At 38.6% G+C, this 21,835-nt stretch overlaps 1 protein-coding gene across 1 annotated transcript in view; it reads left to right on the forward strand.

Annotated features, from left to right (window-relative positions):
- WWTR1 (WW domain containing transcription regulator 1) overlaps nucleotides 1-20,860 on the forward strand; it is an 89,026-nt gene extending 68,166 nt beyond the window's left edge. Inside the window, exons 3-6 of the mRNA XM_075861437.1 lie at nucleotides 629-834; nucleotides 8,859-8,992; nucleotides 9,101-9,213; nucleotides 14,351-20,860. Of these exons, the coding sequence (XP_075717552.1) occupies nucleotides 629-834; nucleotides 8,859-8,992; nucleotides 9,101-9,213; nucleotides 14,351-14,532 (635 nt within the window). The 3' untranslated portion in view covers nucleotides 14,533-20,860. The remainder of the gene's footprint in view (nucleotides 1-628; nucleotides 835-8,858; nucleotides 8,993-9,100; nucleotides 9,214-14,350) is intronic.
- Nucleotides 20,861-21,835: the final 975 nt, after the last annotated feature.

Below are 21,835 nucleotides of genomic sequence, written 5' to 3' on the forward strand. Positions count from 1 at the left end.
TGATATATCCTTACAATATGCCATAACACTCTAAGATGGGAATGCCCCTTTTAGTAGCATCATGTAAGAACCCATATAATGTGCTCCAGCTTTTCTTAGATATAAAACATTATTAGCACACACAGATGTTAGCTGCATATTTGTTTCGAGGTATTCATCATGTGATCCCTTTATTGGATATTTTCCTGAGAGCTTTGCTTGTCTGGCTTTCAGACTTGGTTCTTAATTGTTGGTCATTCAGGGTCTGAAATATCTAAAATTTCCATTGTATTTGTGATCAAGACTTCTGATTATTTGCCTTTTACCTATAGATAGATCAAAAGTGAAGATGTCTATAGTACATGTGACATTGATCACCATGTAACTACTGTTAGAAAAAATAGTCTTTCTAGTTTTAAACCTAAAATAGGTGTAATGGAAGAGAATATAATTTAAGTATTTCGATATGTAGACTCTTTGATCCTCCTTCCCAGTAACACGCAGCATGATTCACTTTGTGGCCTTTACTCTCACTTTTGAATACACCCCATGATTTATAGTACTAGTTTTTGCAATCGCAGTTTCCATAATTATTATCACACGCAACTGTTTAGTCATCTTGGATTGACCCGTCTTCCTTCTATTCTAGTACTGAATCATCAGCATCAGCAACAGATGACTTCCAACCCAGCCATATCCCAACAGACTCACCCCTCCCAGAGCCATCAAGCTGCCTTAATCAATTTACCCAATGCGCTCACCACCCAACAACAGCAGCAACAGAAGCTCAGACTCCAGAGAATCCAGATGGAAAGAGAACGAATCAGAATGCGGCAAGAAGAGCTGATGAGACAGGTGAATACATACTGTGTCCTTACAACCAGGGTTGGACCGGCCCATAAGATTACAGGATGTTTCTCTCTTGGGCCATTGCCAGAACAGGGCCCATGAGGTCCAGCCAAGTTTACAATGCAATGTTTTGTACGACTGGATAGTGGGCCCTCAGTCTAATCTTCTTTGGTGGGCTCCAGGTAGTCCAAACCCTATGAATGTAAAAACTATACTGATTTTAAAAAACAAAAACATGCAGTAAAAGACTGTAAATCTTTAACGCTTGACACCCTACCCATAACTTCTGTAGCAAAACAAAAGCTTACTTTAAAGTGATAATATGAAGCATAAAGGCCCTATTACATGGGTAAATTATCGGGCAACCCTCTATAATCACAGCAATGATCAGTCGATGAAGGAGCAAACGCTCGTTCATCTGCTGATCGTATCATTTATGCAGCATAAAATATTATCATTGTCGGCTTCACATCTCCCTGTGTAATCAGAGAGATGTGCTGCCAACATGATGGAAATGTATGGGGACGATCGATCTTAGCAACGATCGCTCGTCCTCATACATAGGTCCTTAACTCAATGTATAACTGTGTGCATGACGTAGATTTTCTGTGGGCAACTTAAATGCAGGAGATACCAATTATTATCAAGTAATAACAGGGTGGAGAGGCAGATTATGGTTATGATAGTGTTTGTACCACAGATAATTTTATCTACTTGAAAGAATGAACAGTTTATTTGTGACTGTAGAAGGCATTAAATTATGGCTTGGTGGCCTGTCCTATGATGTCATCAAATAACATCTAGTAGGTCAGGGTATGTACCAATGGAGCTCTTGATTTTACACTGTACCATTTACACATCAAATAGCAGCTATAAATACGTGCTAGACTTTTTTGTTTGTTTGTATGTTATATCTGTAATTCTCACTTGGAAACATTTTTGCAAACGGGGGCAAAAATGGTAGGGCCCAGAGTAGAGAAGCTGAGTACACCACTTTAAAAACAACATAACTATAGCAAAAAAAACGTCACAAGGACTGATCTCTTTAAATTAGGATCGGTAAGATATCCTAATAAGGCTAACTATGTGGTTGCAGTTGAACACATTTAACGTCCACCCATAATGCTGGTCTTTTGGCTGGAATAAAGTGGACCACATAATCTAATGAGCGGCCTCATGTGACATGCTCTTGCTACTGCCGGCTATAAAGAACCCTGGAGTGTGTTGTGTGATGGCTGTCTACAAGGATTCAGTGAAGGCACTGAGAAGAAGCTGCTATCTGGCCAATATGGTTCACTGAGGGAAGGTTAACAACCAGATTCACTCATTAGCATGTGACACCCTTTATTCTGGGCTCCTGATTGGCTCTTCGAGGGAACTGTGGGGAACTTGTAACCACTTCATACTATTAGGTCATATAAGTGATGTCCTAATATAAATGGATATATATCGTGGCTACAGATTTCCTTAGCTACATTGTCATTAGAAAGAGAAATATGATTTACACTTAGATCCCCCTGATCTGCAATTCACTGGTATGGTACTCTACAAACAATCCACCATTCAGAATGATAATAGCTACAGATAGAAAACATCTGAAAATGTATAAAAGACCCCAGTTACTACAAGTATACACGATAGCAGTCAGCCTTTATCAAGGACTACTGCAATACTCACCCGCATGCTATCCCCAAGCTAATCCCACACTGATACTTTATTATCCTTAATGCAACCTGTGCGGAAAAATGCTGAGTTAGTACTTGGAGTGGTTGCTAAGTTACTGGAAAGAGGCGGAAGGGTTTGGGTGAAAGGGTGTGGGATTCCTTTGGCAGGTCTCTCCGGTCTCTTTTTAACCTGACAGCAGCTACTGGCCAACCACTCCAGACGTGACAGCTGCTGTGCAAGGAGCCGACACACCCAGCTGAGAGAAAATACTAGTTTCAGGGAGTTCAGCTTGAGATTTGTATTTTGCTAGGTGAAATCTCAGGACTCCTACTGGAAGTTAATTAGACAAAGTGAACCCTGTTTATACCTTAAAGCAGAGATCTCCAACCTGTCGATCTCCAGCTGCTTAAAATCTAAAACTCCTACAGACACAGCATGCTGGGAGTTGTAATTTTGCAATACCGGGAGAGCCACAGGTGGGAGACCACTGCACTAGGGCTCATGTACATTGACGCATTACCGTTCCTTACAAACTACAAGATGTATGGAGCAGTAATACTGCACTTATAGGCGTGTATGGTGCCCTACTGTACCTCCGATTTCCTACAGGGGGTTTGACATATGCTTCTAGGGCAGAATATCTGAGAAATACGGTACCATACAGAGCACTATACAGCAGCACATGGGGTGCCTACAGGGACATTAAGATATCTTTGAGCTAACCTTTTTGGACGTTCTATTATTACTTACATTGCAGTCTCTTTTAAATTATATTACACGTGTCCGTATCATTTAATATATTTCTTATAAATGTGTCAGTTTGCCAAGGCTAAAGATAACTACCATTTGTACATCAGGAAACAACAGTTTTACATACCACAACCAGACCGGTAAATAAAAATGGTGGCATCCCAGGCGGAAATGTTTCGGGAAAACGAATTGAATTATTAAGTTGGTGACCCTTTTAGTGCTCTAAGGCAGCAAGCAAATGCTGAAAGGAGCACACGATTAAAAAATGGAATAGCAGCTGCTTCAGTGCCTAAAATAGAGGGAGAAAAACTTGTTTGAACTTGTTAAGACCTCTGGTGCATTTTTATCTAACACATTCATGAGGCAAATTTACAGTGCAATTCAATGACACCAAGAGATGTACCCTGAGCCGGCACAGTTATTATTGACTTAAAGCTGCCATGCTAGGAACAGTCAGAAAGAGCTAGCGTGTGTATGAACGATTCTACGTTTTCACAGTTTATTTACTGCTTAATACCTTAATTATTTGGATTAGAGGTGTGTTATTTCACTGAAGTCAATTCAAAGTAAAACTGTGTTCCTTTAAGAAATTCCATCTCTCAGGAAACCAGCATACCCTTGAACACTATGTAGGGCACACAAGGTTTTTTTTTAGGTAACATCTAAAATTTTGATCTTAATAAAAAAATAAAACAAATGTGATTACATAATTTGGATATTTGTATTATAAATTATGCATAGGTTTCTGCTTGAAAGTTAAGGCAGGATTGTTCTAGATAATAGTCCTATTGAATACATTGGAATAGTACTTTTTTTTGTATTTGGTTAATTATTTGATCTTAATACAAATAATAAAGTTTACTGATCTATGACTACCCTAAATGTGCAGACAAACTCAGGTCTTCATAGCCAGCAGTATCCCCTAATCCATGGCTTGGAGCCATATGTGACTCTTTGGCCCTTTACATTTGGCTCCTTGGCACCTTACATGTGGTTCATTATCTGTTGACAACTATAGATTCTGTTGTGCACCAATAGTAGGGATGTCACAGAGTTGCCAAAACCAAAGTCAGAACCATATGACTATATGACTGGGAGATGACACCAGGTTCAGAATGAAATCATTTTTACTTTATTTTTACTTTTACTTCTTTATGGGGGCTGCCATTTTTTTTCATCTCTGTATGTGTCGATTAACGACACATACAGAGATGGAATACGGCACATACATCCCCATAGAGAATGCGAATGGGAGCCGTTCCATTCACTATAGCGTACACCGTCTGTGTGGGAACGGCGTATGCTCCGCTCCCACACAGACCAAAAGTAAGGTCTTTGGCAGAGCAAAATCCGGCGCCATTTTCATGTGGACCGCAAGGAAAAGGAGTGGAGGCGGCAGCGGCGGCAGGAGCAGGTAAGTTATGTTTGTGTTTGTGATGTGTGTTTTACGTTTGTCTGTTTGTATTATACTGTCTGATTACCACTGTATCTAATCCTCCTTCGCTGTGCATTCGCTTAGAAAATGGCAGCACACAGTGTAGGAGGTTTAAATATTCAACCCCCTCCTTCTCCTGGCATTAGCCAGAATAAGGGAGGGGGATTGTGTGAGGACACTAGAGTGAGTGTGTCTACCCCAAATTTGCAACATAAAGCAATGAGGTTGCTTTACCACATTGCCAATGCTGCAATTTTGGGAATTGCTCCCTCTAGTGACCAGCACATGGAAATGTTCTAAATTAGAATCTAATTTATAATATTTCCTGACTTGTGAAAAAAATAAAAACAATGTGTAATCACTTATATGCTAACTGTTTAAAGAGGCTCTGTCACCAGATTTTGCAACCCCTATCTGCTATTGCAGCAGATAGGCGCTGCAATGTAGATTACAGTAACGTTTTTATTTTTAAAAAACGAGCATTTTTGGCCAAGTTATGACCATTTTTGTATTTATGCAAATGAGGCTTGCAAAAGTCCAAGTGGGTGTGTTTAAAGTAAAAGTACAACTGGGCGTGTATTATGTGCGTACATCGGGGCGTTTTTAATACTTTTACTAGCTGGGCATTCTGATGAGAAGTATCATCCACTTCTCTTCAGAACGCCCAGCTTCTGCCAGATCACGCTGTGACGTCACTCACAGGTCCTGCATCGTGTCAGACGAGCGAGGACACATCGGCACCAGAGGCTACAGTTGATTCTGCAGCAGCATCGGCGTTTGCAGGTAAGTAGCTACATCGACTTACACGATGCAGGACCTGTGAGTGACGTCACAGCGTGATCTGGCAGAAGCTGGGCATTCTGAAGAGAAGTGGATGATACTTCTCATCAGAACGGCCAGCTAGTTACATAGTTACATAGTTACATAGTTTGTACGGTTGAAAAAAGACACATGTCCAAAAGTATTAAAAACGCCCCGATGTACGCACATAATACACGCCCACTTGGACTTTTACTTTTAAACACACCCACTAGGACTTTTGCAAGCCTCATTTGCATAACTACAAAAATGGTCATAACTTGGCCAAAAATGCTCGTTTTTAAAAAATAAAAACGTTACTGTAATCTACATTGCAGCGCCTATCTGCTGCAATAGCAGATAGGGGTTGCAAAATCTGGTGACAGAGCCTCTTTAACTGAAACATTTTTTTTTACATTTCTAGCGACACATTCCCACAGAATGGGCACTTAGGGTATGTTCACACGCTGAGACAAAAACGTCTGAAAATACGGAGCTGTTTTCAAGGGAAAACAGCACCTGATTTTCAGAAGTTTTTTGAGCAACTCACGTTTTTCGTGGCGTTTTTTGCGCCGTTTTCGCTGCGTTTTCGCGCCGTTTTTTGGGCCGTTTTTGGAGCTGTTTTCAATAGAGTCTATGAGAAAACGGCTCCAAAAACATCCCAAGAAGTGTCCTGCACTTCTTTTGACGAGTCTTTAATTTTACGCGTCGTCTTTTGACAGCTGTCAAACGACGACGCGTAAATGACAGGTTGTCTGCACAGTACGTCGGCAAACCCATTCAAATGAATGGGCAGATGTTTGCCGACGTATTGGAGCCGTATTTTCAGGCGTAAATCGAGGCATAATACGTCTCGTTTACGCTTGAAAATAGGTCGTGTGAACCCAGCCTCACACAGAAATGTCAACCTAAAGTTTGAACCGGCATCATCGCTGCTACTTGGCATTTTTACATTTTATATTTTATTGTTTTTTGTTTGTTTCATTTTTTCCTATTAGTAACTAGTTGCAAATTATTATTATTATTATTATTATTATTAATAATGTAAAATGTATTTAGTTTTATTAATATTATATAAATAATTTTACTCTTATTCACGTGGCTCAACACCAGCTTTCATATGGGAATATGCCTCTTGAGCTAAAAAGTTTGGGGACCTTTTATTTACAGCATGTTTTATGGTCAAAAGTGAAATCATCTTCCCAGTTCTGGTCTCTCAAGCCATTTCCAGTTGCGTATTATAGCCAATTATGTTTATGCTGAAGCTTAAACATATGAAAAAGGACACTCAAAACCCCTTTGATGTTTTTATTGTGTTTTAACATTGTGTTCTCATTGAGTTGGCATGGGTATTGGCTTGTTGACCTTCATTAGGATTCATGAATAAAGGATCTGTTTATGCCATATTTACAGTGCAGTAAATTTACTGCACCACAATCAAGTAAACAGTCACGGAGCCTATGTAGCTGAAGAATCCATGTAGACAGCATATCCCCAAGAAATACAAACCTTATCTTCATCTGTTGAGCTGAGCTCAACACCTCCCAGTACACAAGCTAGGAGTTTGCATTTTAGCCTAAATGGGTCTCTTACAAACTGAGTGTAGTATAAGCCTTTGTTAGAAATTGATAGCCAAAAAGAGCCTCTGGATATGTCTTGAGTACTCTTACATACCATGATGGAAAGTCAGATACCCGAATAAATCCCCTCCAGTTAGATAGCAGTTTGCATTAGACTTTTACAAAGCCCTCCAGCAGAGCTCCCTTCTATAGATTGTCATCAGGTGGGTAGGGTTACTTGGATATAATAGCTTTTCTTTTGTGTTTACTGAAGTTGAAAGAGTAAATGAGGTTGTTATAAAAATCATTTAAAATCATAATAACTGTATAAGAGCCTGATAACTTTTTTTTACTATTTCCTTCATCCTAGCAATAATGTGATAAACCAACCAATTTTTTCTACTTGTATTTTGTATGGTACATTTGACCCCCTCTAAAGAAGTATTTGCCCAGTAAGTCCTGAGGCTGGTTAGACTTGTATGGATATGGCTTAAATAACAGTTTTAGGCCCTGTTCACACATAGTTTTTTTTGCCGCGGTTTGTGACGCGGGACATAACCTAAAAGTTCAGTCCCTGATAGTTGACCTTGGGGGGACAGCAGGTTTACTTACGTAATGACGTCTACATAGGTGCTGGTGGTTGAGATACATTGGATACTTCCATATAGAAATATGGAGATCTATGTTTTTGAAAGCCACCATTACAGAAGAACAGTTTGTAAATTAACATTACCCACTCAAACACCTACAGTCCATAGGATCAGCCCTCAAATTTAGCAGCTAGTGTGAGCACTTCATGTGTTCTCTTATTTGAGGCCTACTGATGTCACACCATAGATCCTATTTACTATAGTGACTTTCTTTGAAATAAAATATTATATTTGTACTGGGAAGATGCTCAAACAAGCGAAAGTAAATTATTAAAGTCTAGAACCAATGGAGCAGATTTACTAATACTGTCTTAAATTCAGACAACTTAGAATTAGACTAGATGCACCAAATTTATCACAGTGGCTTATGCTGGATAATAAATTTGGTGCACCTTTAGACACTTCTGTCTAACTTTTACCACCTATTGGTTGGCTTATTTTACTTTACTTTTTTGCACCATAATTTTGGAGCAATTTGGTGCATGTTAAGTTATGCCTCATTTTCAGTTAAACCATGCCCCTTATCGGACGAGTCACAAATATCTGTTCTGTCTATTAATAAATTTGTCTAAAATTATTTGCGCCAAAAAGAAGGTGCAACTTAGGCCAGAATTCTGGTGTAGCCCAATAGTAAATCTTCTCCCTTGTAATAAAACTGGTTGTACTGCCTAGAAAACAAGGTGGAATAATGATGTTAATGAATGGAGCATAATGAAGTAAGATTCAGGTGTAGAACACGTGCAATGATATTCTTGTGCTTCAGTTCGTGACTCCCTCTCCATGAGTCATATGTCTTCCAAAACCAAAGAGATGATGATACACGTTTGCTTTACCCACCCATTGACTCCCGGTTATTAGGACGAGTGGAAACTAATAATATCACTTTACTTGTGTACAGTTTAATTAGTGAATTCAGATTTTGTCTGAAAGATGAATGCTGACTAAAATAATGTGGCTTAAAGCAATCCAGTCAGCACATCAGTTACCTTTTCCGAAATTGGCAACCTAATTAAAATATGTGTATTACTCAACAGGCTAAAGACAGTTTAATCTAAACTTGTGATTATTTAATCACTTATTGAAATTTTTTGATATGAGAAGTCTATATCTGGTGCACACATGTCCTATTTTTGTGCATTCATTTATATATATATACTTTTTTTTTTTATCCAGGAAGCTGCTTTGTGCCGACAACTTCCAATGGAGTCTGAAAATATTGCCCCTGTTCAGAACACAGTTAGCCCCCCTACCATGAACCAGGACATAAGAACGATAACAAACAACGGTTCAGACCCTTTCCTTAGCAGGTAAGTTGATAATTATCTTCACAAACTAGATATAACCAAGATGTAAAATATAGTTTACCTACCTGTCATATATTTTCTAACCTCCATTTAATCTGCTTTCCTCCATAGTGGGCCATACCACTCAAGAGAACAAAGCACAGATAGCGGACTTGGCCTTGGATGTTATAGCATACCAACAACACCTGACGATTTCCTTAGTAATATGGAGGAAATGGATACAGGTATAAATGACACCTATTTTATTTGTTTGATTTTAATTATATGTTTAATTGATATTTTCAGTATATTATCAATGGGTTCAACTAAGCATCCTAGTCACAAAAGAACCGTAACAGTGAAGCAAAAAGTTCCCCAGCATATTCAAAAGCATAATACACAATTACAGTGTGAGCTACTGTATACTAGTCCTTCTCAATGAATTAGAATATCATCAAAAAGTTAATTTATTTCAGTAATTCAATTCAAAAAGTGAAACTCATATATTATATAGATTCATTACAAGTCCTGCTGGAAAATGAAATCAGCATCTCCATAAAGCTTGTCAGCAGAGGGAAGCATGAAGTGCTCGAAAATTTCCTGGTAGACGGCTGCGCTGACTCTGGACTTGATATAACACAGTGGACCAACACCAGCAGATGACATGGCTCCCCAAACCATCACTGACTGTGGAAACTTCACACTGGACCGAAAGCAACTTGGATTGATGCCTCTCCACTCTTCCTCCAGACTCTGGCACGTTGATTTCCAAATGAATTGCAAAATTTACTGTTATCTGAAAACAGGACTTTTGACCACTGAGCAACCGTGTTGGTCCACTGTGTTATATCAAGTCCAGAGTCAGCACAGCCATCTAGCAGGAAATTTTAGAGCACTTCATGCTTCCCTCTGCTGACAAGCTTTATGGAAATGCTGATTTCATTTTCCTGCATGACTTGGCACCTGCCCATACTGCCAAAAGTACCAATACCTGGTTTAATAACCACAGTATCACTGTGATTGATTGGCCAGCAAACTCGCCTGACCTAAACCCCATAAAGAATCTATGGGGTATTGTCAGGAGGAAAATGAGACACACCAGACCCAACAATGCAGACGAGCTGAAGGCCACCATCAAAGCAACCTGGGCTTCTTCAGCAGTGCCACAGACTGATCGCCTCCATGCCACGCCACATTGATGCAGTAGTTCATGCAAACGGTGCCCCGACCAAGTATTGAGTGCATATACTGGACATACTTTTCAATAGGCCAACATTTCGGTCTTAAAAATAGTTTTTGAAATTGGGCTTATATAACATTCTAATTTTCTGAAACACTAAATTTTAGGTTTTCATTAACTGTTAGCCATAATCATCAACATTAAAAGAAAAAAAATGCTGGAAATAGATCACTCTGCATGTAATGAATCTATATAATAAATGAGTTTCACTTTTTGAATTGAATTACTGAAATAAATAAACTTTTTGATAATATTCTAATTCATTGAGAAGGGCTAGTATATCAAACTAGGGGCTGGTGACTACCTGCTTCCTTTGACTGTAGAAATACTGTTGGTGCTTCATCAATACATGTCAGCAGCCCTTCATCTGAAAACCAAATAAATTTACAATCTTCCACAAGAAGGATGTCAGCTTCATTCTCTGGTGCTTGTGAATAAGCGCTTCTGCAAACATACATATGGGCCACTTCCTAACAAACACACACAAAATATATTCATGAGGGAATCTGAAGAAAGATAGTGGACTAAAATGCTGAATTTTGGCTAACCATCTTCCTCTTGGTGACCCACTATACAGTTACGTCCAGAATTATTTGGACAGTGGCACAATCTTCATGATTTGGGCTCTGCATGCCACCACATTGGATTTGAAATGAAACAACTGAGATGCAATTGAAGTGTAGACTTTCAGGTTGAACAAAAATATCCTGTGAAAAGTTTAGGAATTGCAACCATATTTCTACACAGCCTCTTCATTTCTGGGGCTCAAAAGTAATTGGACAAATTAACATTACCATAAATAAAATGTGTTAATACTTTGTAGAGAATCCTTTGCAGGCAATGATTGGCTGAAGTCTGGAACCCATGGACATCACCAAACGCTGGGTTTCCTCCTTTGTGATGCTTTGCCAAGCCTTTACTGCAGCTGTCTTCAGTTGTTGCTTGTTTGTGGGTCTTTCTGCCTTAAGTTTTGTCTTAAGCAAGTGAAATGCAGCTCGATCAGGTTGAGATCTGGTGATTGACTTGGCTATTGCAGAATATTCCACTTCTTTGCCTTAAAAACTCCTGGGTTGCTTTTGCAGTATGATTTGGGTCATTCTCCATCTGTACTGTGAAGCGACATCCAATCAACCTTGCTGCATTTGGTTGAATCTGAGCAGAAAGTAAATCCCTGAACACTTCAGAATTCATCCGGCTGCTTCTGACTTCAGTCACATCATCAATAAACACTAGTGACCCAGTGCCTTTGGCAGCCATGCATGCCCATGCCATCATACTGCCTCTACCATGTTTTACATAGGATGTGGTGGCTCCGGATCATGAGCTGTTCCAAGCCTTCTCCATACTTTCTTCCTTTCTTAGTTTCATCTGTACATAGAATGCTGTTCCAGAACTGGACTGGCTTCTTTACATGTTGTTTGGCAAAGTCCAATCTGGCCTTTCTATTTTTGAGGCTGATTAATAGTTTGCACCTTGTGGTGAACCCTCTGTATTTGCTCTCATGAAGTCTTCCCTTTATGGTAGACTTAGATACTGATACGCCTACTTCCGGGAGAGTGTTCTTCACTTGGGTAGATGTTGTGAAGGGGGTTTTCTTCACCATGGAAAGGATTCTGCTATCATCCACCACTGTTGTCTTCCGTGAACGTCCAGGCTTTCTGGAGTTCATGAGACCACCAGTGCGCTCTTTTTTTTTTTTTTTCAAGAATGTACCAAACTGTTGATTTGGCCACTCCTAACATTTGTGCTATCTCTCTGATGGAATTCTTCATATTTTTTTTAAGCCCACCGATGGTCTGCTTCACTTGCATTGAGAGCTCCATTGACCTCATGTTGTGGGTTCACTGCAACAGCTTCCAAATTCAAATGCCACACCTGGAAATATCTCCAGACCTTTTACTTGTTTAATTGATGATGGATTAATGAGGGAATAGGCCATGCAGCCCATTAAATAGCTTGTGAGATAATTGTCCAATTATCTTTGGTCCCTTGAAAAAGAGGCAGCTACATATTAAAGAGCTGTAATTCATAAACCCTTCCTCAAATTAGGATGTGAATACCCTCAAATTAAAGCTGAGAGTCTACACTTGAAGACCATATTGATCATATAACCATATATTCAATATGTTTTGGTAAACAGCTAAAATGCCAAAACTTGTGTCACTGTCGAAATAATTCTGGACCTAACTGTATCTAGGTAGTTGTATAGTACATAATAATCCTATAATTTCAATTTTAACCACTTGCAGTACATCCTGTGTGGTCATCTTTAGGATCTTTTGAACGCTGAGCTTTCCTTAACATTGTTCACATTGTGACCCAAAAACAAGACTATAGTCCAATATGGAGCATGTTGCCAAATAGGATAAATAAATATACATGGTTCCATAGTTTAATTATTAATACTGTATTCAGGATCCATACCAGAAGAAACTGGTAAAGATCTTGACTACTCTCATGTGCATAAGTGATTTGTTCTTCCTAAAAAAATTTAGATACCTGACAGGACCAGCAGTAGAGCATAAGATAGTCAAGCCTGCTGCCAGAGTATGAACTTAAACTTGTGGGCCCCAATGCAAAATCTGTAACAGAACTCCAACCTATCATAAGCCATTTATAAAACTGGTGTCTTCTCATGTGGCAGAGGAGCCTTTGGGTCTCCTCAGGTACCAGGGTATGGGTGTGACTGTTACCTGTGCACCCCCGATAACTATGCCCCTGCCTACTGCCTAGCATTAAAGTATTTAATTTCCCTGGCATTGTCTAAGTTGAGTGTTTTCCACTCTTATACAAGGCTTTTATGTAATATTCTGCTTGTAAGAATCATTCAAATGGTAACAATGGAGGACTGTCAGAAGCAAATGCCTCCCAGGTTTCTCTTGTTTTTCCTGGCACTTTGCTTGGTTGGAACCTTGCAAGATTTCGTCATATAATTAAAATAAGTATAATCAAAATAATTTTACACTACACAACTATAATTATACTACACTAACATTGGGTTAAAGTGTCCCTTCAATTTCAATCTCCTGCCCGATCTGACATCGGGTGTGGAGAGATGCTAGTGCCTGCTGGGGGGGTTCTAATTTAACGGACCCCTGCAAAATTCTCTCTTGACATTGTACAGTAGTCTCAGCAACTGTACCGCTCAACGTGCACTAGTGTCTCTCATTGCCCGATGTCAAACTAAAGTAGAGTGGAGATTGGCGAGTATGCATGGAGTCCTACACTAGATTTCTTCTAGTTTTCTCTGCAGTTTTTCACCTGTTATCCGTGCCTGTTTCACTTGTTTCTTACCCTTCCTCTTTGGCATCTTTTTACCCACTTAAAGGGGTTTTCTGGTATTTTAAAGCATCAATATATGATCGGTGAATGTCCGCCCAATGAAACCCTACTGAATAGCAAACCACAAGGGCCAGCAAGCGCAATGTCCCCTCATTACTTAGAGACAGAAAAATACACACAGTGACGTGCATAGGGCATCATCCCACGATAAATGCAGTTAGAAAAATCATATGGTTATGCTCACCTGGTGGTGCTGTGCAAGTAGTATGACATCTAAGAATTCCTTGTACTTTTAGTACAATACATGGAGCTGCTAGCGGATCTGTCCAGATAATAATCTGTCCCAGCAGATAATTGTGCAAAGTGAAGAGTGTGCAATGTGGAAAACAATGCAAAAAGATGTATATTGCAAAAAACAATACTTTGCTGGCGCTGTTTGTTTGCCTTTTTGGTTAGTCTTTGAAAGTAAAGTCTCTGGAGTCACGAAATGGTAGTTTGCTTTTATTTGGCGATCAGTAATGTAACAGGCTACGCGTTTCAGAACCATACCGGACTCCACCTCAGGCAATTTACACAAGCTACATATGAGTTTGTCTGTGCTTGGTACCGCAGCTCAGTCTATTCAAGTGAACGAGCTGCTGATCGACGTGGTTCCTGAGGGTCAGAGCCCTATCAATCATACATTGATGGCTTATTCAATGGAAAGGCCACCAAATTAAAATAAAACGTAGATAGCCCCCTTAAGTCAAGGACCTACACATACAAGACACCACATAAGGAGAACATTTTCATTAATTCTGTCATTCATTCATTCATGCCCACAGTTCTTTTTGTAATTTAACACAAATTTCTATCTACAGGTGAAATTCTGGGACAGCCGACCTTGAACCTAAATCCACAGACACGTTTTCCAGACTTTCTTGATGCTCTTCCTGGGACAAATGTCGACCTTGGAACACTTGAGTCTGAAGATTTGATTCCGAGTCTGAATGATGTGGAATGCGTGCTGAACAAAAATGACACCTACCTCACCTGGCTGTAGATGCGGGTGCTCAGGCTGACCTGTTCCTGTAGTCTTCCCTTTCCAATAACCTAGCTTTATGTTTTTCTCTTGTGGAAATATATGATGAGCCTCATGAAATGTTGTGCTGCCATATTGCCTCCAGCTGTAATTATGGTCAGAAAGATATATACTTGTTTCTGTATAGAATTTTTTCTTATTGTATCACCACTATGCAAAGGCTGTGAGATTATCTACAACAAACGGGGGCATATCTATATGAGGCCATCCTTAAAGTTCTAGAGTCAGACCCGTACATGGTTTTACTTGTTTAGGAGACTAGGTTATAAGTTACAAGCAGATAATCATACACAACGTGGGCAGTATACTTTATTTATAACTGTAGAACCTTATGCATTTAACATTTTTAATATAAGCTTTACAAATCATTGTAATATTACAAAAATGTGCTGGAAATAGAGTAACAAGTAGATATTTTTTATGCCAAGCTACCTAGGATGTCCTCTTTGTGTGTGTGTGATTTTATTTTTTTTGCAGAAGCACAAACATTATGTTTAGAGTTGTTCTTCAGTATATTACTGTATAGCTTTTAGATGGGAAAAAATTCTTCCAAGTAGCATTATGTTCAATAATCGTAAGACACTACAAAGTTGACCAGTTTGGTACTAACTACCGCCATTACTATAAGTTGTTTTTGTTTTTTAACAATGTGACTACAATCTTTTTTTTTTACTATTATTTTTAATGCATATTAGATTTTATTGTTTATTGTATTAAGCACTATTTTTTTTTAACTAATTGTAACTGATAAATTCAGGCTCTTTTTATAATACAATGTAACATATCTCTGAGACTATCAAAGGGAGTATTTTAAATACAAAATGAGGTGTTGTCTCAAGTGGGTTACTGAAAATAACACAAAATTGGAGGGTAATTAAGGAATCCGTTTATATATTATATATACTGAAACCCACTTTATGCATTGTTGTTACTTATAATGTTATGACAAAAAATATACTATTTTTCTATCCTGACCTTCCAACAGTGAAATATTATTCATTAGCTACAGTTGGAGAGCAGGGACTATCTGCAATATATTGTATATTACATTGGAGATGTGGGACTGATTAAGCATTGAAAGTACCAGTTATACAGCACAGTCACAAGTGCAGATGAAGTCCTAAAAATCCATAATAATTTTTGAATCATTATAATATTTATATCGAAAGACTAAACTTTATTTTTAACTTTTTGAATAAACCTATTTTAAAGGCATTATTGATCAAAGTCTCTTGCATCCACAAGAGACACTCTTTGCACTTACAGCGGGTATATGGGCTTACTCCCTCTAAAGGGTCTTGCAGTACGCATGCTCATTTGCAGACCTGTTTTACTTTGGGTAGATGAAGAATGATTCACATTTTGAAAGTGCAGTTACTGGAATCTAGTGGCCTGCAGAGGGGTTTGGTAACTAGGGTGAAGAAATTTTTATAAATATATCTAATATTAACACTTTCTGGTACTGTAGATTTGTGTGAAATAATCTACCTTACCGTATTCATAATTTTGTGCAACATTGCATTGCAACTAACTTTAATGTCACCATCTTCAGAGAATCAAGATGAAGTAGACCAAGTATAAACAAGCCCTTAGGCCATGTACATGGAATAATACAGTGTATCAGTTTTGCTTTCCCGGGGTGGTCATTTAAATACAGCCAATTGACTAGGAACTAGTGACAAGAGGAAGCATATGCCTTTGTGACTTCCCATTTTGAGTTCATAGGCTACATTGGTTCATCCAGTGAATGGCTACTTTTATGAGCCATGAATTTTGGAGTTTATGGTTCAAGAGTATGAAGATATCTCCATTGTGAAGTGTTCGTTGTTTGAAAAGTGACTTTCTTGATGGTTCTTGAGTCAAGGGGCAATGGGTACATTTTAATTTCTACATCAGAAAATATCACAGTGAAAAAAGTTATAAATGCATTGCATGAGTTAGAGTCAAAGCTGTGTTTCTATCAATGCTGGTCGTGATTTGAAGGTGAATAACTTATGATATCAGAGGTAGAATGCAGATTTAAGTACTAAGTAGCAATAAAGAGTTACATTGAGTATTGATATTCTGTAGGTTGCTTATGGAAAGTGGATAGTACTTATAGACTAGAGAAAGGAATGTCATTGTGACTTGTGAAATAAAATCCTGTCCATTGAGATTGCATCAGTCATTTATGAAATAAACATTTTGTAATGAAACATTTGATACTACATTTTCTAACTTTATTACTTTATTTTTTATTAAGGAGTTAGTGTTTTACAGCATGTTGCATGGATTTCAAGCAGTACAGTTTTTGGAGGTTTAAATACTAAGGACATTTACTGATGTCCGTACCACTGAATTACAAGGGAGCTGAAGCATTTATAGTCATGCAATATGAGAGGTCCAAAAATAAATCTGAGATCATTTACAGTACGCTTGGCTCAAGTTTAAATGCGGTTTGATATGTTTCCTACTTTACACCAACAGGGACAGCTCTACCTTGACAACAAACAGAACAACACACAAATTAAACAGCAACCAAGTAAATGCCACATTGCATTAAAGGAGTGAACATAATAGGAAAACATGACATTCAGGGCCCGTTCAGACATGGCAGATTTGCTGCGGAATTCTTCTGCAGACATGCCGCAGTGGAAATCTGCAGCAGACATTTTTCTTTGGTTTCTATAGCTTTTTAGTTCACTATGTGTAGTTTTTGTGGAAAATAATGGTGATGAAAATAGCTTGTGGTGTGGAATTGACATTTTACAGCATGCTCAGTTGGTTGCAGAGAAGCAGCAGATTTTCACTGTCGATTTCAGCCTTTGCAATGCAAAGGCTAAAACCTGCGGCAAGTCCGCTGAAAAATCCACCACGTCTGGATGATCCCTGAAATACGCAAATTTTGCAGCAGATTTGTTGCGGCAAAATCTGCAGCAGAAAATTTCCACCACTTCTCAATGTGCCCTTATGCCTTCAATTAGCACAAACTCACTGCTATTGTAACTCTGCAGTTACTATACGTATTATTTGTAATATTGGGCTATTTTCTACAACGTACATGCTAGATCTTACAGTATCTAACCAGCATTGCCATACGTACCTTGTAAAATGCACCAATCACTAAGGCCTCATGAACAGATCCGTCGGCCGTTGTATGGCCGCTAATGACAGATCCGTGAAACACGGACCACACACGGATGGCTTCCGTGTGCAGTCCGTTGTTTCACGAACCAAATCAATAAAAAGGCTGAGACTGTTCCGTCAAAAACGGACAGGAGTAGGACCTGTCCTATTTTTGACGGAACGGCCGCACGGTTCAGTTAAAACAACGAAAGTATGCATGGCCCCATTGAAATGAATGTGTCAGGGTGCTATCAGTTAAAAAAATGGATAGCACCCTGAAGAAAAAACTGAAGTGGGCATGAGGCCTAATAAAACGTTCTTTGTGTGGACATTGAAAACGGTTCTCATGTAACCGTTGAAGGATACATGGGTTCAATATCAAATTTAGCTTGTTTCATATGAACATCGATGTTTATAGGGCCTTTTCAATCAGTCAGATATTATATAGTGTTATAGCAGGTGTCAAGCAGGTTAACAGATATAGTGGTGGTTATAGACTGAACACCATCCACATATTTTTTGAAACAGAGAAGATCATTATTGAGGATGGTATAAAATGCATGTGGAAGATGGCAGATATTCATCTTTCACCTCAGCCTATCTACATTTGGCCATATGGTGAGCCGAAAAATGTTTCAGCGGGCTATTAACATGGCCAACCACGCATGTTCATTCATATGGGAGAGACATCTGGCTGCCACCTCTGGTAATCCTTGTTATGAATTGGGTAGTAAAATGAAGCATGGCTGATCTAATTTCACATAAATCGCAGTGGGGGAGGGGGTTAAGACTAGGTTTCCTTTGCACTCTTATGTCATATAATAATGCTTTGTAAATTCATCATGATTAAGCTTTATTATTTCTTGCTGTGCTGGCTGAAAGGAAGGCAAGATCAACCCCTTTTTCATATGTACTGCTGGGATTCAATATCTAGGCAGTGTCAAATGGCCATTCATTTACAGTATTTCTAAACTACTTGACCAAAATCATTGAATGTCTTACATATGGGCTGTTGCAGGGGTACAGATAAGTCATCTGTATAGACGTATAAGAACAGTACAGGATAGTGAGTCTGTATTTTCTTTTGCAAATTCTGTTGCAGGTATTTGCGTAGCTGCGTCCCATTCATTTACAATTGCGTGTGGATAAATGCAGCTTTGTCATGCAGCAGTACCTGTTACTATTGGGTCTCAGCAGTATTGCTTGTACTTGGACTACAGCAAGCAGGACGCCCGGGCTACAGTATAACTTATTCTTCATCAACATGTAGCAACATATACAACGTATGTCTATCCAATATCATTCTGTAGCTTCTAAAAAAAAAAATTTTTTAATCTATGAGCTCCTTCCTTTTCCATATACTGAGTGCATAGTAGAAACAAAGTTGCAGATTGATTCAAGGTATTAACAGTCTTTCACACATTTTAAGTGCATTTTGAAAAATACAGTGCATCCCTAGAGGGAAGGAAAGACATCATGCCTTGCCAATTCTTTATCTGCATGACATTTATTGGAGCTGTACAAGTATCTGTTTTGTAAAGAAATAGTATGTGTATATATATATATACATACATACATATATATATATATATATATATATATATATATATATTACTACTAACAAGTTGAAGGTAATTGTTTAATACCCCAATAGTTGTAAAAATACAGAAATACAGTTGTTATCCACTCTTCGGGAAGCATTCTTATCTCCTGTTTCTGTAAAACAGTGTTGTATTCTTTCCATATACTTTGATGTTACTGATAAATACTAGACAAGACCTAGTGATCAAACTTTCAGATAGACTTTGAAGTTGATGAGATTCTGGGGATTAATACTGGGGAGGACATACTGCACCCTGAGGGTTAGGGTGCTCATAGACACCTTCCTATTTATCCTGCATGGGATCCTCTGGTGGGTCCAGTCTGACACATTACTATAAGGAGTTGCTTCATCTGATCATAGAGAACAAAGTGGTCATCACCTTCTTCTGCTGATCTCTAAGATCACTGCAATAAATCATCGCAAGAACAAACTGGGCTAATAAACCACTAGACACCAGGGATTAGGGCACATGTAAGTTATACTAGGGAGCCATGATGGAGGCAGTCTCTGACAACCACCAAACTCTTGGATCGCAGATCGGCTCTTTATAAACTAGGGGCTCACATACCCTAAGAGGCCCCCGCTGTCTGTGTCTTCCCCCTAAACCAACTACAACTTGAATGTACAATAAAGATGAGAACTGATAAGGTATTAGCTATAATCCAAGCTAGATCATGATGATATTATCGATCTGGTTCTTGCAGGTTACAGTATATCTAAACACATAGCATTATGGTGCCAAAGTCTAACACAGATCAAAAACTATAAATTCAGTGTTTAACCAGATTTATGGAGCTCTACTTGCCCCCAAGGTTTTGTATTACCTGAATGTTGGTGTTCCAAGGATCTTCTACTTTCCTCTAGGCCAAACCTAGTAGTATGTATAAGAAATATTGCAACAAATTAGAATTTCCTGGTTGAGTGTGAAAATGTGAATTTACTGGTTCCTATGGGCAACACTAACACTTTTTCTTAGAACAGATTTTATTCATGAGACCCAATGAGTCTGTTGCATATTTAGACAGTGTGGTCACTGGTACAGGAAGTTCTAGACAGCTGGAGAGAAGACGGCCTCAAAATAGGCAGAAAGGGAATACGAGGGGGTTAATGCACATCCGCAGAGGGCAATATATTTTATTATTATTGGATTACAAAAAAAGTGGTTTTAAATGTGGAGTTAAGCTTTAAGTGATTGAATGTGAAGTTGCACGTTACAAACACTATTGTCACTATTGTGTAGCCCTGTGCTGACTGGCACTACATCAGTGCAGTGTTATGTTAAGGTTTAATTGCATGAAATTATTTTTTTATTCTGTAACATGTAATTTTTAGACACTACAATTAAGCAGAGTTGTTTTGTAATATGTGCATTCTTCTTATCTACTTTATACTCAATTGAGTGGTTTTGTTTTTCGTCTGCATATGAACGTATGCTGCCTATGAAGCTAAGGGCCGCATGGATGAAACAAACTGCAAATACTCATTGTATTTTTTTTCCTCTTATTATACCATTTTATTTAAATTCATATCCAGATCTGCTTCTTTGTTTGGGCAACTATGCAATAAACCCTCCAAAAAGTATTTTATGTTTCCTTTGAGTCATTATTTAATAAAACAAAAAAGGGGCACAAACACCAAAGTCCAAGTTATCTATTCAATAAAACGTATTGTAGTGATTTCAGGCAGGAGAGTGGCTGTAGTGTTTTTCAATGATAGGCAGAAAAATGATTTACCATGTGCAAAGCCGCAGAATTTTGGATGCACAGTGGCTGGCCTTGTTTACAATGTCTTGTCCAAGACCAGGACAAGGCAAGGGGTCAGCATATTTAATTTTCCCTCTATTCCAACCTTATTTTGGAAAACTCACCAACCATAAAAATGACCATGTACACCAGCCCTATATATTTGTGTGAGTATGTGTATACCTGCCACTTCTCCTATATCTGGCTGAACGTGTTTAGCAACCTGTGTTGGAATAAAGGGACACATTTGAAGGCCCCCATAATGTAGCATCACCGGTGTAGCCAATTATTTTATTATTGGAGAAATCTTGTATCACCTTCTAAGGTTAAGAGGTTTTCACATGATAAACTTTTATGGCACATCAGTTGAATATACCAAAAATGTCTGATCGATGGGGGACTGACCATTGGCACCCCCACAATCTCAAGAATCTCCACGTTCTTGGTTAATAAGTTGGTGCAGAGGTAATCACCATTAAAGTATGAAGGTGCTAAACTGTTTCTGTGTCTTCCATAGACGTCCATGGACCGTTCATGTGCAATAACTTCTCAGGAATATTAATAGTGGTCAGATCCCCACCTGTTGAACTTTTATGGCCTATCCAATCAATATACCATAAATGCTTTTCAAGGGTGAATTCCTTTAAGGGTATAATTTTGTGCATCAATTATGCTTTGCAACCACTATTTTAGCGAGCTGCTAAAATACCAGAAAAGCTAACGATGGTTCCACCATCTTGACTTAGAAGAATAGCATAGCATGCTGCACTACTCTTCTCTGTTTAAATGACCGTTTTCTGCATTTTAACAGCTC

This window comes from Rhinoderma darwinii, chromosome 4 (assembly GCF_050947455.1).
Source record: "Rhinoderma darwinii isolate aRhiDar2 chromosome 4, aRhiDar2.hap1, whole genome shotgun sequence".
Classification (NCBI taxonomy): Eukaryota; Metazoa; Chordata; class Amphibia; order Anura; family Rhinodermatidae; genus Rhinoderma; species Rhinoderma darwinii.